Below are 17,334 nucleotides of genomic sequence, written 5' to 3' on the forward strand. Positions count from 1 at the left end.
AAAAAATAATTTCCATCTAACTTTTCACAAAGTATTCTAGTCATTAACTGCAAAGACCAGATGTGACCCTGCCTTGCCCACACTGAGTATTCATTTGTGTCATTTGGTTTTTTTAATAAGTCAGTCAGGTTCATGGAGAGCCAATATAAGCAGAGGACTCTGCTTGATATTTTCATTCTGTGGGCACTAAAGGGCCTATCACCAGTACTTGCACCAGCTTCTTTTGTCTTTTTCCTTGGTTTTGATTGAACTGGCTGAGTTGAAAATATTGCTCTCGGGCTGGGGTTGTAGCTCAGTGGTTGAGTGCTTGCCTGGCATATGTGATGCACTGGGTTCATCCTGAGTACCACATAAATAAATAAAGATATTGTGTCCATCTACAACTAAAACAAAAAGTGTGTGTGTGTGTGTGTGTGTGTGTGTGTGTGTGTGTGTGTGTGTATTGCTCACTCTTTCTAATGACTTGGGATAATGAGAGACTGGCTCACTCTGTTCTCCCTGTAGGTGTTCAGAGAGTGGATGAAGGTGGGTGGAACACGGTACAAGGGGCCAAGAACAGTCGAGTACTTGACCCCTCAAAATTCCTGAAAATTACTAAGGTGAGTGTGACATTTAAAATTTAATTTACAACAATTCTGCCATAAGTCTCAAAAGTACTTGCTCATAAAAAAAATAACCACATTGCAAAGCAAAAACAAAACCACATTGCATATTTTGTGGCATGGTTGTTTGGGGACAGATACTTTTCTACAAGTTAGTATTGTTCAGTGTATTCTACATACCTGTTTTAGCACTAGTTCATTTTATTTCTGAGCTTTTTTCTTTTTTAAGTTTTTTTTTTAAAATATATATTTTTTAGTTGTAGAGGATTGAATCCAGTGCCTCGCATGTGTTATACAAGCTATAGACTCAGTCCTATGAGTTTTCTAAAGAGGAAATACCTAGGTTAATCCCAGCCACTTGGGAGGCTGAGGCAGGAGTATCGAGAGTTCAAAGCCAGCCTCAGCAAAAGCCAGGCGCTAAGCAATTCATTGAGACCATATCTCTAAATAAAATACAAAATAGGGCTGGGGATGTGGCTTAGTGGCCAAGTGCCCCTGCAGTCCCCAGAACCCCAAAAAATTTAACCAGGAGGGCTAGAATTGTGGCTCAGTGGTAGAGTGCTTGCCTGGCATGTGGGAGGCACAGGGTTTGATCCTCAGCACCACATATAAATAAGAAAAAGATCAGTTGACAACTAAAAAAATTAATATTTTTTTAATTTAACCAGTAAAGATATTAAATTCCATGTCCAAGGACTAAAAGAATTCTCAGAGAGCCTATTAGAAATCATTCTATAATAAATATTTAATATATTCTCCCTTCCTCTCTCTTGAGAATTCATGGGTAGGAAGAAGAAAAAAGTTTCTTTTAGAAGATGTTTCTAGCAGTAGGAGTCGATAACTATAAGTAGGGCGAAGAATTTAAGGGAATGTTAAATTTGGTAAAAGTGGACATCGGCACAGCCCAGGAGTTTGTGCAGATGGTTTGCGAGTCTCTCAAGACCCTAACTTGTAATTGGTTTTCCAGAGTTCTCAGGACTGGCAGCCTGCCAGCAGAGTGCTGAGCACAACCTAAAACTAATGTGAAAACACCAAATGAGAAAAGATAACTGACAAAAAATTAAAAGAGTCAGAAAACTGGATAATAAAACATACAAATGAACTAAGTCATTTGTATCTTCATGGTTTTGTCGAAGCTTTGCTTCAGAATAAAGATTCCCCTTCAGAATGTCTCAATGTAATTCACTATAATCATATTCTCTAGAATTCTAGTATATTCTTGTAATTGTTGTTTAGGTCACAGAGCAGGACTTTCGCTTCTCAGTACAAATTGATTCCCATCCATTTCCAGCAGAAGACAATTTTAATTAAAGCCTTACATTTAAAAAATTGCTCTAGCATCAATTCAGCTGGTACCTAATAACAACATTTTTGTTTTTAAATATTACATTTTTGTGCATGAACATGATTAGGAACAATTCTGGAATCAATCCTCCACATCACTACTGTCCTATTTTGAAAAATAAGTAAAATTGTGTGTTAATAAAATTTGTGTATTGAGATAATGTATTCAGATAGTAGTTCTGTAGGTACTGTGTGTCAGTATGCTACAAAAAGTTCAAAACCATTAAGAATATTTATTGTTAATTGATAGAGATTTGTATAAAAGTAGGTCACATAGCAAAGCAGTACATCCAGAGTTGTCAAAATATAGCAATACTTTCATTAGAAAAAACTGCATTCATCTTTTTGTAATTCTGTTCACTTCTACTGAAGTTGTGCTTGGCTAGTGAAACGTGAAAGATATCAGGCACCTTAACTCACTGCACTCATTGTCCATTATTCCATTCTTTTATTCCCCTTTATTGAATACTCTCATTCCACCCGCCATCCCTCACCCAACGTGAAAATTTTGTGTCTCTTAACTTGCTTTTCCGCAATAATGTAATATTTGTGTATTTTCTTTACTTCATCTTTTTTAAATTAATGGGCACTATACAAGAGGAACCATTAGAAGCTTCTAACATTTTGCAAATTAATAAACCATCTTAAATAGGAGGACTTGAGGGCATTCCCCAGACCAGTGCCTTCAAATATTGTTCTGTGGAAATGAATCCAAAGAAGTGACTTAGAGGCTTCAGTGATCCCACTTTAAAGGGAACAGTTCCAGTTTATGTTTCTTAAACTGGCATTCCAAACAAAATTTGTTGCTAAAATTGGTTCTACTGAACTGAAGAAGAAAAAAAGAAAAACTATTCTTTTAGAATATTTCCTATAATTGACTTGTGGCCATTATATTACAGCCTACAATTGATGAGAAAATTCAGCTGGTACCTAAGGCTCAGCTGGGCAGCTGGGGAAAAGGCAGCAGCGGTGGAGCAAAGGCAAGCGAGACAGGTATGTGCACTGGCCTTCTTCCAGCCTCCTGCTAGCTTCTCCCTTGGGATGCTCTTCTATAGTCACTGCATAACGATTTTAGGAAAAGATCTGTAGACTGATCATGCCCCAGATCATGGCCCTCTCTAGCATAAACTAAGATTTCCTCATTGAAAAGGATCTTTGGTTAAACCATTTTTAAATTTTGGCAAAACCTTTTTAGTTCACAATGTCTTTTTCATATACTTCTATTTTTGATAGACAACAGTAATTATACATATTTATGGGATATAGTGTGCATTTCAGATGCACATATTATGTATAATGATAAGATAGGGTAATTGGCATATTTATCAGCTCAGATGTGTATATTTCTTTATTTGGGGAACATTCAGAAAACTTCTAGTAGCTGTTTGAAATGTTAATTAACCATTGTCAACCATAGTTTTTCTACTGTGCTATAGAATATCAGAACTTATTTCTCCTATCAGTTTAGCTAAGTGGTTAGGAATTACATCTGTTAGGGTCCTTTGTTGTTGTTCACAGTTCAATCTAGTTACAGATATTACTGGGACCCCAAGTTAAAAGGGAAACTCATTATGTTGAAAAAGAGTGTTAATTCATAGAAACATTTAATAAATTTAAAGGGTTTATAAAGAAAAGCTGAAAATATTTTTTAAATTTCTATCAAAAATCAGTTTTTGTCAGCTATGACCTTTTTTTTTTTAATTTGGTAGTTATAGATGGACACAATGCCTTTATTTTTATTTACTTTCATGTGGTGCTGAGGATCGAACCCAGGGCCTCATACATGCTAGGCAAGTGCTCTACCACTGAGCCACAGCCCCAGCCCCAACAGCCATGACCTTTTTAACTAAAAATGTTTGAACCATCACAAACATGACTGCTAAGGAAGTCCAAAGAAAAGCTAAAATGTTAACCTTCTCATATATTCTTCCTACTAAGAACTTTCACTTAGCTTTTTAAAAATTTTTAAAATGTTACAATTCATTTAAACACACATGCATGATTTTACATAAATGGGATCATAGCATTTGTATGCACTTTGTTTAAGTGCAGTATTTTGGTTTACATTTGCCTGCCTCCTTCTTGCTATTTACCATAAGCATCCCTGTGCCCTATAAGGATAATTTACATGTTTTTAAAGGTGCACATGCTCCTAATGAACAAATGTTTTTAAACACTATTTACATACAAATTTCCTCCAATGCTTTAGTTCTCAAAAGTAGATGTACCAGGAGATTAGCATCACCTGAACCTGTTAGAAATTCGTGCTCTCATTCCAGGTATAGTGTTTCTCACCTGTAGCCACAGCTACTGGGGACACTGAGGCAGGAGAATCCCTTTTGCACAAGAGTTTGAGACCAGTCTGGATAACATAGAGATCCATCTCTTAAGAATGGAAAAAAACAAAGAAATTCCTTCTTGGGCCCAGCCCAGGAAGGCAGGTTAATGAGTATTTGCATTTTAGTCATGTGTTTGTACCTTTTTCTAAAATGTTAACACCTACAGATGCCTTACGGTCAAGTGCTTCCAGTTTAAACAGATTCTCTGCTCTGCAACCTGCAGCCCCATCAGGGTCCACGTCAAACACATCTTTAGAGTTTGATTCCCGAAGGGCTTTAACCAGGTGAGAATTCCAATTTACGAGTTTATTCAAGGCTGTCCTTCTTCCCATATGTCTGTCTCTCATATATATGTAAATTATGATGGTAACCCTATGAATATCTTCCTATCATACCTAAAGTTGATTTCTTTTACTTTTCTCACATACACATACACACACACACACACACACACACACATACACACTATATATACACATACATGTGTGTGTATATGTGTATATATAAAAATATGGGAGTTGTTTTTTTTTTTTTTTTTTTAATACAGGGGATTAAACCTAGGGGTGTTTAACCACTTAGCCACATCCCCAGCCCTTTTTATTTTTTATTTTGAGACAGGGTCTCACTAAGTTGTTTAAGGCTCTGAGAAGTTGCTGAAACTGGCCTCTAACTTGTGATCCTCTGGCCTGAGCCACTGGGATTACAAGCATGTGCTACCACACACTATGATTTTAAAGTAGGGACAAAATTAGGTATTGGGTTTGGGATGTGATGGGGCAGAAGAGAATAAGTTTTCTGACAGATAACTAAGAATTTGCTCCTTAATACCCTCTCTCTCTCACACACACACACACCAAAGAGCACTGGAGGCATGTCTAGGGCTTGCCAAACTACTACTCCTGGATGTTGTTGAATAATGTGACATGACATCCCACCCATACACTTCTGTTACACTGTTCAAATTATGTGAGATTGTCCTTTAGCTTTCACTTGTCTCTATGCATATTCTGCTATCTTTCTACTTTTTTGTTGTTGTTGGCTAGTTTACATAGTCACGTATTCTATTGGCTGGTTTCCATAGCGTGATTGGGGACCTATGGTATTGTGATAGGAGAAGAGAATTTTTGATACATGCACTTTCAAAGTTGAAATTTCTTTAAACTTCCAATACTTTTTTAGAAAAATTAATTACTACAGTTTGATTAGGTAAACCTTCTAACTATCTTACTCATTCCCTGGGCTTCTGAAACAAAGTATTCTTAGCACCTGCCAACTTTTCAGGAGATTGTCATCTGCTATTGAGGCATTGTTGGCTGTTTGCTCTGTCATGGTTTTTGATGGCTTTTCTTTTTAAGTACTTGTGTATGTTCTTTCATAGTGGTTAGATCTTTGTCTACGCCGAGTCTCTTTTTTCATATTTACTTCACTGCTTTTGAACTGTCATGATCTGTGAACTGTTGTTGCAGCTGTTTAGAATTGTCTAAGAAAAGAAAAGAAAAAGTTGAGTGAGTACAGTGGTACACACTTGTAGTCCCGGTACTAAGGAGGTGGTGTACACCTATAATCTCAATGACTGGAGAGGCTGAGACAGGAGAATCACTAGTTTGAAGCCAGTCTCAGTAACTTAATGAGACCCTGTCTCAAAGTAAAAAGTAAAAGGTTTGAGAAGTTGCCCAGTGGTAAAGCACCCCTGAGTTGACTCTCCAATCCTCCTCCACTCCTCAAAATAGAACCTTTTTTTTTTTTTTTTAAAGACTAGGGCAATATGCACATTCTGTCTTAAAATGAATAAAGTATATGCCTGTGGCTGTTCAAAGCCTACTTTTACTTGGTTCTTTTTAAATTTATTTTTAATTTTAGGTAGACACAATATCTTTATTTTATTTTTACGTGTTGCTGAGAATCGAACCCAGTGCCTCACGCATGCTAGGCGAGCGCACTACCACTTGAGCCACATCCCCAGTCCCCTCTACTTGGTTCTTAATAATTTCCATGTTTCTGGAGAAATAAAGTATCATCATATAATTTCTAAAATAGTGATTTCTTGTTCTTAGGACATTTGTTTCCCTTTCATTCACTATTCTCTTGCTTTTTATCACTGTCTTTCTTTCTAAAAGCAGTTTTAAAGAACAAAATAAGGAGTTGCCATTGTCATTTAATATTTTTAAGTAGGTAGAGGTATAGTTCAATGGTAGAGTACGTGTTTAGTTATCTCAAGGCTCTGGGTTAAATACTTGGCACCGAAAAGGAAAATTAAAAATTCTAAGTAGTCCCTTTTACCCTTAGAGGACAAAACTTAAATAAAATACCTTAATAAATATTTCCTTCAAAGCATTCTGGGTTTTACTTATTCATTCAAAAAATTCTACTTTGAAATATAATTTGTACTTAATGCATCTAGTTACCTGTGGAATGTTATTTTTCATGCCTTCAGTGTCATTTGATAAGTTGGGTATAAAGGAGAGAGGGTTGTCTTTCTTTTAAAAAGTGTTGTTTTGCCTTTTAAGTCGTGGAAGCATGGGCAGAGAGAAGAATGATAAGCCCCTGCCACCTGCAACAGCTCGTCCAAACACATTCATGAGGGGCAGCAGCAGTAAAGACCTGTTAGACAATCAATCTCAGGAAGAGCAGCGGAGGGAGATGCTGGAGACCGTGAAACAGCTAACAGGAGGCGTGGACCTGGAGAGAAACAGCACCGAGGCCGACCGAAACAGAACCAGGGAGTCAGGTTAGAGACTTTCTAGGGACAAGAATAGAGAAAGATACAGCCTTAAATTTGGGAGGAAAACCACAAAGGAGACTTTGTGCCTGAGCAGAGTTCAGAAACGACATACCAAAGCAGCACACGTGCCTATGCCTTGACAATGACAGGACCACTCCATCATTCTGTAACACCATTCTCATTCCCTAGTATGTCTTTGCTGAGAAATCGTCAGATTTCCCCTTTCTCTGTTAAATGTTATGGTGACAGAGTTCTTCTGCTGTATGTTAAGCAATCTGAATTCCTCAGGAGTCTTTTCAGCACCCTCCCTTGCACTGCTGTTAGAGTGACATGGCCATGTAATGCCAAAGATTTTACTTTGTTAAGCAACAAGGTGTCAGATTGTGTTTTGTTGCCATCATCTGCCCTGTCACCTTTTGTGGGTTGGATGCGTTTAGCATGTGTATGCTTAAAGACTTGCTCAGGTGATAGTATAAACGTCACTTCATGTATTTAATCTGTGTTTCAGTTTTCTCATTTATTAAATGGGGTTAAGTGTATCTACCTTAACTCTATAGGGTTATTGCAGATGAAATGAGAAGGTAATATATAAAAATACTTAGAACTTTATCTCATAAATAACAAAGTTTTCAAAAGGTATTAGATAGCATAATGATGATGATAATAGTAATTAAAAATAATTTAAAGAAATTTTTGGCATTTTCTCAATCTTAACTATGAAATAACACTAGTTGCTTATACCATTAATATGGCTTTTAAATTTGTTTGACTATTTAAATTGTTCCTTTTAACCAGTCTATTTAAATAGACTTTAGAGGCAAATTGAAATTTCTTCTTCCAATTGAGAATAGGCTTTAATTATGTAACTTTGGGGACATTTGACGTTCTTAGGTACTTTGGAAACATAATAGGATAAGAAATGAAAATATGTATGTGCAGTGAGTAATGTGACATAGCTGATCTGCACAGAAGTACGGTACAACTGAGAAAACCTTTACGAAGGAAAGGAATGTAGTTCTTTGAGAGAAATTAACAAGAGACCAATCTAGAATCAGGGTAGAGGAACCAATAGGAATGAAACAGGTTTACAGAAAGGACAGCTATGGAACAGATAGTAGGAGAAGCTATGGCATGTTCCAGCAAATGCCGTAGGCCAGTGTGGTTAGAGCTGTGGTCAGCACAACCCTAGCCTATGTGAATTCTGAAGGTATTTTGTGCTCCTCATGGAAACAGTGTAGAAGAGTCAAAATACAGAAAGGAACAGAGAAACTCGTAGACTCTAAAGGTGTATAATATGCCTAAATCTTGTTGATTATTATTATAAATTATGAAGTTAATTAGTGCATATCTATGCCAAAACTTTCTGAATTGTTTTTACATCATCTTGCTTCATCATACTTACATCTATTAAATGGCTCTATTGAAAAAACAGTGTAACAACATAAAAGTAATATCACTTTCATATGGTAATTTTTGTCCTTTTTATTTTCTCACTTTTTAAAATTTCATTAGCAGTGAAACCAGAAATGTCAACAGTGTCAGCCCCTGACAGGCCTGTATTGTCAGAAGAGGAGATGGAGAGAAAGTCCAAATCTATCATTGATGAATTTCTACACATTAATGATTTTAAGGTAAATGAGATTTAAATAAGAAAGAAAGCAGCAGGACAGAAAGCCCTGTGACAACCATGTTTAGTAACTTGGTCTAAATCAGATGTCATTGTGACTGATAAAACTTAGACTGAGTGATCTAAATTCTACATGGTTCATTGTGCTTAACTCTGATGCATTCTGCCAAGTATTGTCTTTCAAATTAATTCTTAGTTCACAATGTGGAGTGGTTGGAGAGAAGCTACAGGTGCCAATCCAGTCTAAACCAGGGAAAAACAAATTGACTTTGATATTAATGAGCAAAAACAATACACAATCATTGTAAGGTATTTCTTACACCCAGTTATACTTGCTGTAGTTGTTTAAACATTCCCATGTTAACCCTGAAATATGGCTGGCATTATTTTTCTTTGTTTCGTAACTGAAAAACTGAAACACAAAGGGGCAAGTGATGTTCCAGGGTCTGATGGCCTAAATGAGACATTTAAACTCATGGCTTTCAATGTGTCCCTCTTTAGCCCTTACCTTCCCCCTGTGTTCATTTTAAGATGGTAGTGAGCAAAATAGATGCTGCCTGGCATCATGTGCTCTGTAGTGTGTTGATGGAGACAGATCATATACAGGTAACGCCACAGTTATTTAAATTGTAGGGTCTTAGGAGATCATATACTGGACTCTAGTCTGGTGCTCTGAGGTCTGGAAAGGCTTTTTTTGTTAAAATTGTCTATCTGTTGGGCTGGGTTGTGGCTCAAAGGTAGAGTGCTTGCCTAGCATGCATCAATCCAGCATCACATATAGCAGCATCACCTATAACTAAAAAAATAAACTTTTTTTAAATTGTCTGTTAAAATATATCAGATATATTAACTACTTTTGCTTTGGCATTATCAAAAATACTAAAGACACTTGAATTCTTAACAATATAATCATTATCTGCTTTCAATATACATAAATCACATTGGTTAGCCAGGCTTTGTGGCACATTCCTTTAATCCCAGCACTTTGGGATGCTGAGGTAGGATTTCAAGTTCAAAGCCAGCCTCAGCAATTTAGCAAGATGGTGTCTCAAAATAAAACAAAAGGGGGCTGGGAATGTGTCTGTGTTCACTTTCCAGTACCAAAAAAAAAAAAAAAAAATTACTTTGGTTATCTATAGCCCAGCTCAGAAGCAGGGAGAAGTTTTTGATGATGAGTAAGATAGGACTGTTTTGCAGAAACCCTTGGAAATGCAGCACCATAAGTGAAGATTAATTGAAAAAGAGCTAAAGAATGTACCTGATGTACTATATTTTATTAGCTAACTTCCTGGCTAATGAGCGTGTTCTCGTAAGCTGGCAACCCAGCTCTTTTTCTTGCATGGAAGTAGGGAAATGTGAAAGACTTAAGAGCAAGTTGAATAGCTATGGACAGTGTGAAGCAAGTAAAGAAAGGGAGAAAGCAGTGAGGATTGTCTTCATACATAATTTGATGGATGTACAAAGTTAGTGAGTGACAATTTTAAAGATGACCCTGTGGTGAAATGCAAGTACAAGAAGAAGATAACCTCATGAACACTTAGGTGTGCAAGAATACCCTTTGGAGGATCATGAGCCCCAGCCAGGTCTGCAGTATGAAGGGGGCAGAGTTAGTTACAACTTCAGAATTCTAATTTGCAGTATAGTAGAGGCAGTTGTACCTGCAGAGTGGCTCTAAGAACCAGGTAATAATATTCTACATTTATTGAGACTTACTCTGTGCTGTTCTACATATTTTATATGTATTAGTTTATGTAATCAAAGTTGATATTATAATGCCTGTTTTTACAGATAAGAAAGCTGAGATGCATAGACATAAAAGTCACTTGGTCAAGATCTTACTGCTAATAAGCAGCCGATTAAAAGCCAAACTTGAGCTTCAGAGCCCAAATATGCTTTATCTCGTCCCCTTTAGGGTATTAGTATGTCAGGCTAAAGAATTATAGAATGCATCCTAAGAGGGTTTTTTTTTTTTGTCTGTGATCCTCTTCATAAGTGCCATAAATTAATATTATTGAACCTTTATTTTATGCCTGTCAAGGTGCCAAGTGCTTTCCTATATATTTTTTATATACATTTCTCCTTGTAACCTTTTGATAGAAAGCACAGGCTAAAAGATTGTTCTACTCCTTAAGTCACATATTAGTAAGAGGCAGAGCCAGGAATCAAACCTTCATTTGTCAAGACTCCCACATTTTCGGGGATACTACCTGAAAGTAGCATAGTACATACAACAAATAATATCATCTGCTTCTGTGGACCTACATTCTAGTGCAGACACACAAACAAGACTGACCCTAAAGATAGGTCAGGAATAATTAAGCTGTAGCTACAAAAAGAAAAACAGTGTTTCAGTACAGAGAAGTAAAACTAGGTGGTATGATAGCCAATGGGGAGATAATCAGAAGACTATAGGAGGTGTTACTTCTACTGAGAGCTCAGAGACAAGAAGAAACAAATCATGAGAAAAGAAGATAGCAGGCAAGGTTGTGAATTGCTATGATACAATTGGTTGACCCTTTATGGAGAAACTGACTCTTCCTGCTGGGGGACACATAGGGTATATATGGAGAATTAAATACTTGAATTTATTCCACCTTTTCCCAAAAAGTAATTGTAATGATGTTGATGAGGTTAAAATGAGGCAAAAACCCAACAAGGATAATGAGCACTTGAAACACCAACAGCAACACAACAGCTGCCCTGAATGCTACAGAAATACCAGTATCATGAAAAGACAAAAAAGAGTTGCGGGTGGAGGGGCCTGGGGATATAGCTCAGTTGGCAGAGTATTCACCTCACATGTACAAGGCCCTGGGTTCAATCCCCAACACCACCCAAAAAATAAATAAATAAACGAAAAAGAGAAGGGGAGTCTGCTTTAGATTACAAGAGTCTAAAGAGACATGGCATGGAATGTTGGTTCTCAACAACAAGAAGCTATTTGGACATTTGGGGACAATTATGGAAATTTGAAATGTCCTGTATATTAGATGATATTTTTATCTAAATCAAAGTGAAGACACATAGTTTTACACTGGATTACTCTTAATTTTTCTGTAGTTTTGAAATTTTTTTAAGTAAGAACAGAGGAGGTATAAAGTAATAGAAGGGAAAGAGAGCAGTCCCACTGAGATACCAAGAGGAGCCTTACTTCCCTTACTTCCCTTTGCACATGTAGCTTCCAAAAGGAGCTGCTTTTTGCAAAAGTCTAACCAAGAGATTTTGGACCAGAGTAGCAACAGAGCTGCTCTGGCTAAGAGTAGGGAGTTAATGCTGGTGATGGAGCAGCCTGGCTGTCAGGCTTTCATTCCCCAGACCAAAGATATTAAGCTGGCCAGATCATTTCCACAGTAATCACCGGTTAACAGAGCCTGGCACAGAAACCTCCTCCAAGGACTTTAGCACTTAACCTAATCATATCACTGAAGTTTAGCATTCCTAAGAGGAAGACCTCTTTCATGGAGATGGGGAATGTCTTAACAGTCCCAGCCAAGGTATCTGGGCTGCCATGTTGAGGCCTTCAAATCATGGCATTGAATTTCAGTGTCATAATATACCATTTTCAGTTTCTAAAATGATCAGAAAACAGGTGAATGTTATGTAGAAAAATACCTTTGGGCTCTGATCTTCTGATTGTTTTTTGAATAAAATTATTAACCTACAAATGTTAGCCTTTTGAAGATCTCTCTCTCAAACACACACACACACACACACACACACACACACACCCATAAACCCAGACACCCATACACCTGCCAGGATCTCCCTACGTTGTCCAGGCTGGCCTCAAACTCCTGGGCTCCTGTTTTTCCTGTTTCTGCCTCCCAAGGAGTTAGGACTATACGGATGCATGCCATCATACCCAGTTTTCTCATTAATATGACTAACTTGCCTATATCAGTCTACCTTTTACTGCACTTTCAACAAGCAAAAACTTAACTTCAAAAACTGTCTTGTTAACACAGCTTTCTACTGACTTTATCATAAGCAAAAGATTTTAAGGTTGTTTAACACCAGATTTTGGAGCAAGCCTTTATTTGCTATTTGAACAGGAAGCCATGCAGTGTGTGGAAGAGCTGAGCGCCCAGGGCCTGCTACATGTTTTCGTGAGAACGGGAGTGGAGTCCACCCTCGAGAGAAGCCAGATCACCAGGGATCACATGGGCCAATTGCTTTATCAGCTGGTACAGTCAGAAAAACTCAGCAAACAGGACTTTTTCAAAGGGTCAGTATCCTCCTCAAGAGTACCATTCAGGGGACTGGGGTTGTGGCTCTGTGGTAGAGCGCTGGCCTAGCATATGAGTCACTGGTTCGATTCTCAGCACCACATATTAATAAAAAAAAAAAAAAATTAAATAAATAAAAGGTCCATAAAACTAATAAAAATAATTTTTAAAAAAGAGTACCATTCAGTAACTAGCCTTCTTTTTCCATACATGAAAATCGTGTCCACTGTAGTATGTTGAGCCAATATAATATATTGATCATACATTGCTTGATTTGATGCTATTTTTTAGATTGTGTTTGTACAGAAAGGTTATCTTCTGATTTTTCTGTGTTTTATTGTTAGACCTGCATCATGATGTCAGTAGTGAAGCTGACCTTAGCCTCAGGGAAACTCTGAGCTCTTCACCATCTCATTTACATGTAAACCTGCTTATTCTTTTGAGTTTACTTTGTGAGAAAAATTCTGGAAAATTGATTTTAAACCTTATCCTTTTAGTAAACCATGGTTATTTGGACCAGAAAGTGCTCGTCTCTCCACTGTAGCCCCATAGCAATATAACTCCATTTTCTTAATGATTTACACTGTTACAGGTTGACTTCACTATAATTCTAACCAGTGACTGTTGGTGAGATTTGGCTGTCTTTAGCGTTGTATCCCCATTTGAGCAAGTTCTGGCATATTATGGTGCACCTTCACCATAAATGCACAGGTTAGGTTCTTTGTGACTCAGCCACAGAATCTTACCCTGGGTGAGATTTTTAAATCAATGTTCAAGCTATACATGGTCATGCACACCTGAAATCCCAGTGACATGGGAGGCTGAGGCAGGAGGATTGCAAGTTCAAAGCCAGCTTTCACAACTTAGTGAGACCCTGTCTCAAAATTTGAAAAGGACTGGGGATGTAGCTAAGTGGTTAAGCAACCTGGGTTCAATCCTTGGTTATGTATAATAAATAAGTACATACCTATGTATGTATAAGTTAGAAAAAAATTTCATATCATAAAAAAAAATTGTTTTTGATTTTTGGTTACCAAATTTTGCACCAAATATAAGCATAGAATCACGTCCAGCGCTGTCAGATATCCATTCTCTAAAGGAATAGGAATTAAGACCTTTAGGTCTAGAGATCAAACTCGAATCTACCATCTTACATTGACTTGGGCATATGCTCACTGAATTGATGGTGGTATGAATTCCTTGTAAAACTTTTTTGCCAAGCTCATTCTTCTAAATTAAATTCATATATGACGAAATGCCTCTTTATACCTTTCTGTTGTCACAAAGATATGATTAATCTCTTAGAATGTAACTATTAAATACCATGTTGAATGTTCTTAGGAGTAGTTAATTTTTGAAAAGTGATGACATTGCCCTTGAGGCCCGAGAAAATTCATAATTGTCCCAGGATCATTAAGAAATTATCTTTCAGCAATAAGCTGGGTTTATATAAATTAAGGGGCTAGATTAAGGCCATTTGAATCAGTTAACTTAATAAGAAACTTTAGCAAAGCCAGAATGATGTCCCAGTTTTATGAGAGAAATCTGTGCTTCGCTGCAGTAAACAGCAAGTAAGAGCAAATGAAGGCACCTTCACTCTTAAAATCAAACTAAGGTCTCTGATCCCAGCCAACCTAAAAATAGGTACAAGCTCCAAAAATTCACAGTAATGGAATCTTTCTGTATCACTTTGTAAGGATTTACATTTGTTCCCCAGACTTTCTGGAAATGAGAGTGCTAGATTACTGTTCACTGTGTTCTGTTTCTTCTGACAATAGTCAGAAGTTCCTTCACATCTAGGAAGTGTAGTCTATTTCCAGGTTATAACTGAACTTACAAAATACTCGTTTAATTTCTAGGATTTCAGACAGTTGCATTTCCCTTCTGGTGATTTCCTGAAAGAAAACTGTCATCAGACATGGTGTTTACACTCTCATTAGTGGCGGTACTATTGCTGCTGCTTAGAATAACTACCACAACTACCACCTTTTATTTAGATGGTAATTGAGATCAACATTTCTGTGTCTCAGCAAATCACTTCATCATTTTACATCATTGCTTCCTTCATTGCGGTGGCTCCAGGCCTCACCTTTGATAATTAGCTAGACCTTACCTGGCCATCTTTAAATCAAGTCTTGTGCAAGTTGTGGAGATATATTTGACAATATAGCACCCACCTTTTCCTAAGATAGAAACAAAAGGATAGCCCCACATGTCATTATTCATCAAGAACCTTCTTGCAAGAAGCTCAGAATTGCAAAGTCCATACTGTTCAGATAGGTCATTTCATAGGAGCCGCAGACACTTCCAACACCCAGAAGATCTCTGTTCTTTCAGAATATTATTCAGGATCACCTTTGGGTGCTGCTGCTGAGATGTCAATTTCTGAGCAGTCAAGGAAGCAGTTTCTGCCCAGCTCTCCACCCCAGGAATGACCTGGGAAGCATGGGAGAGCAGAAAACTCCAGGTGTCTGGTCCCGGTCCTGATAATATCATCTAATGTTCTCTTCAGGGCATGTACTGCTAATAGTGTCCTGAAATAGAAGTTTCATTTAGGCTTTATAAGTAAACCTTAGATTAGCTTCTTTGGAATTTTCCTAAAAGATTCCATATAACTGTGAGTATAGTAGTTGCTGTATATAAAACCTCCACAAAGACTACATCAAGCCATTCTTTGGGAATTTTCAGGACTTGAATCTAAATCCTTCATCAAACAAATTAGGTATATAGGTAGGTAGGTTACTATACATTAGTGTACTGGTTTATTTCTGGGTTTTCTTTCCTATTCCATCAGTTTTGTCACTTCCATGCTGTTTGATTGCATTTGCTTTACAATATGTTTTGAAATCAGTGTAATGCCTCCAACTTTTGTTGTTTTTGCCAAGATAATTTTTGGGGTCTTTCGTGGTTTTATACAAATTTAAGAATTCTTGGGGATGGGGTTGTGGCTCAGTGGTAGAGTGCTCCCCTAGCATGTGCAAGGCCCTGGGTTGGATCCTCAGCACCACAATAAATAAATAAAATAAAGGTATTGTGTCAGATACAACTAAAAATATTTAAAAAAAAAAAAAAAAGAATTCTTTTTTCTAGGGCTGATGTTGTGGCTCAGCAGTAGTAGAGCACTTGCATAACGCGTGCGAGGCCCTGGGTTCAATCCTCAGCACCACATAAAAATAAATAAATAAAATAAAGGTATTGTGTCCATCTATAACTAAAAAATAAATAGGAAAAAAAAAGAAATTTTTTTTTGTATTTCTAATGACATTGGAATTTGACAGGGATTACCATATTGGGTGGTCTGGTCTGGTCTGGTCTGGACATTTTAACAGTTTTTGTTCTTCTAATCCATGAATTTGAGATATCTTTCCATCTATTGATTTTCTTTAGTTACTTTCATTAGTGTTTTAAAGTTTGCATTGTGCAGATACATCTTTTACCTCCTTGGTTAAATTTACACCTAAATATTTTTGTTGTTGTTGTTGTTGTTCTAAATGGGGGTTGGGGTTGAAGCCCAGTGGTGGAGCACTTGCCTACCATGTGTGAGGCACTGGGTTCAACTCTCAGCACCACATATACATAAATAAAATAAAGGTCCATCAACAACTAAATTAAATAAATATATATTTATATATATATTTTTTTAATGGGACTTTCTTTTCTTTTGTTTTGCAGTACTGACAATTGAACCCAGAGGTGCTTCACCCAAGCCACCTCCCCACCCCTTATTTTTCAACACAGGGTCTCAGACTAACCTCAAAATTGTGATTTTCCTTTCTCAGCCTCTCAAGTTACTAGGATTACAGATATGTATCATGATACCTGGCTATACATGGAAATTTTTTTTAATTTACTTTTTGGCAAATTTGTTACTAGTTGATAGAAATGGAACTGGTTTTCTCATGTGCAGCACAGTGGCTATGCTGCACTGCATACCAAGAGACAAAGATGTGGTGTAGCTCTATTTCATTTCTACAGCCCACAGAAGATATGTATTATGCAAAGATAATTATGTAAAGCATCTGCATACCTAGGATTTTTTTTTTAAATCATGCAAAAGGACTTAGTGACTACAAACATTAAAAAGAAAGTCCCACAGCTCTGTTCTGTGGAAATCCTTTGTTTAGCCAACAACAACAACAACAAAAGTTTCTTATCAGGATTATGTTTTTAACCACTAATTTTATTCTATAAACTGTTCCATTGATGAAAAATAGAAAACTGCTCAGTACTGTAGTCCCAGCAGCTGGGGAGGTTGAGGCAAGAGATCCCAAGTTCAAGGCCTCAACAACTTAGTAAGACCCTGTCTCAAAATGAAAAACCAGAAGAGCTGGGGACATGGCTCAGTAGTTGAGCATCCCTGGATTTAATCCCTGGTACCTCATAAAAGTGAGGAGGATAGATACAAAACTAAGGCAAGAATATGAGTATCTTATCTTTCAATTATGATGTGAGATGGTCATAGTTGAAAGGACAG

At 37.2% G+C, this 17,334-nt stretch overlaps 1 protein-coding gene across 20 annotated transcripts in view; it reads left to right on the forward strand.

Annotated features, from left to right (window-relative positions):
• EIF4G3 (eukaryotic translation initiation factor 4 gamma 3) overlaps positions 1 to 17,334 on the forward strand; it is a 287,482-nt gene that overhangs the window by 252,678 nt on the left and 17,470 nt on the right. For all 20 annotated transcript variants that reach the window (XM_081306230.1, XM_081306245.1, XM_081306247.1 and 17 more), the window contains 6 exons: positions 505 to 599; positions 2,846 to 2,939; positions 4,452 to 4,569; positions 6,793 to 7,013; positions 8,520 to 8,638; positions 12,687 to 12,859. In XM_081306230.1, the coding sequence (XP_081162356.1) occupies positions 505 to 599; positions 2,846 to 2,939; positions 4,452 to 4,569; positions 6,793 to 7,013; positions 8,520 to 8,638; positions 12,687 to 12,859 (820 nt within the window). The remainder of the gene's footprint in view (positions 1 to 504; positions 600 to 2,845; positions 2,940 to 4,451; positions 4,570 to 6,792; positions 7,014 to 8,519; positions 8,639 to 12,686; positions 12,860 to 17,334) is intronic.

The sequence above is a fragment of the Spermophilus citellus genome, assembly GCF_964194105.1.
Source record: "Spermophilus citellus genome assembly, chromosome: 9".
In the NCBI taxonomy this organism is placed as follows: domain Eukaryota; kingdom Metazoa; phylum Chordata; class Mammalia; order Rodentia; family Sciuridae; genus Spermophilus; species Spermophilus citellus.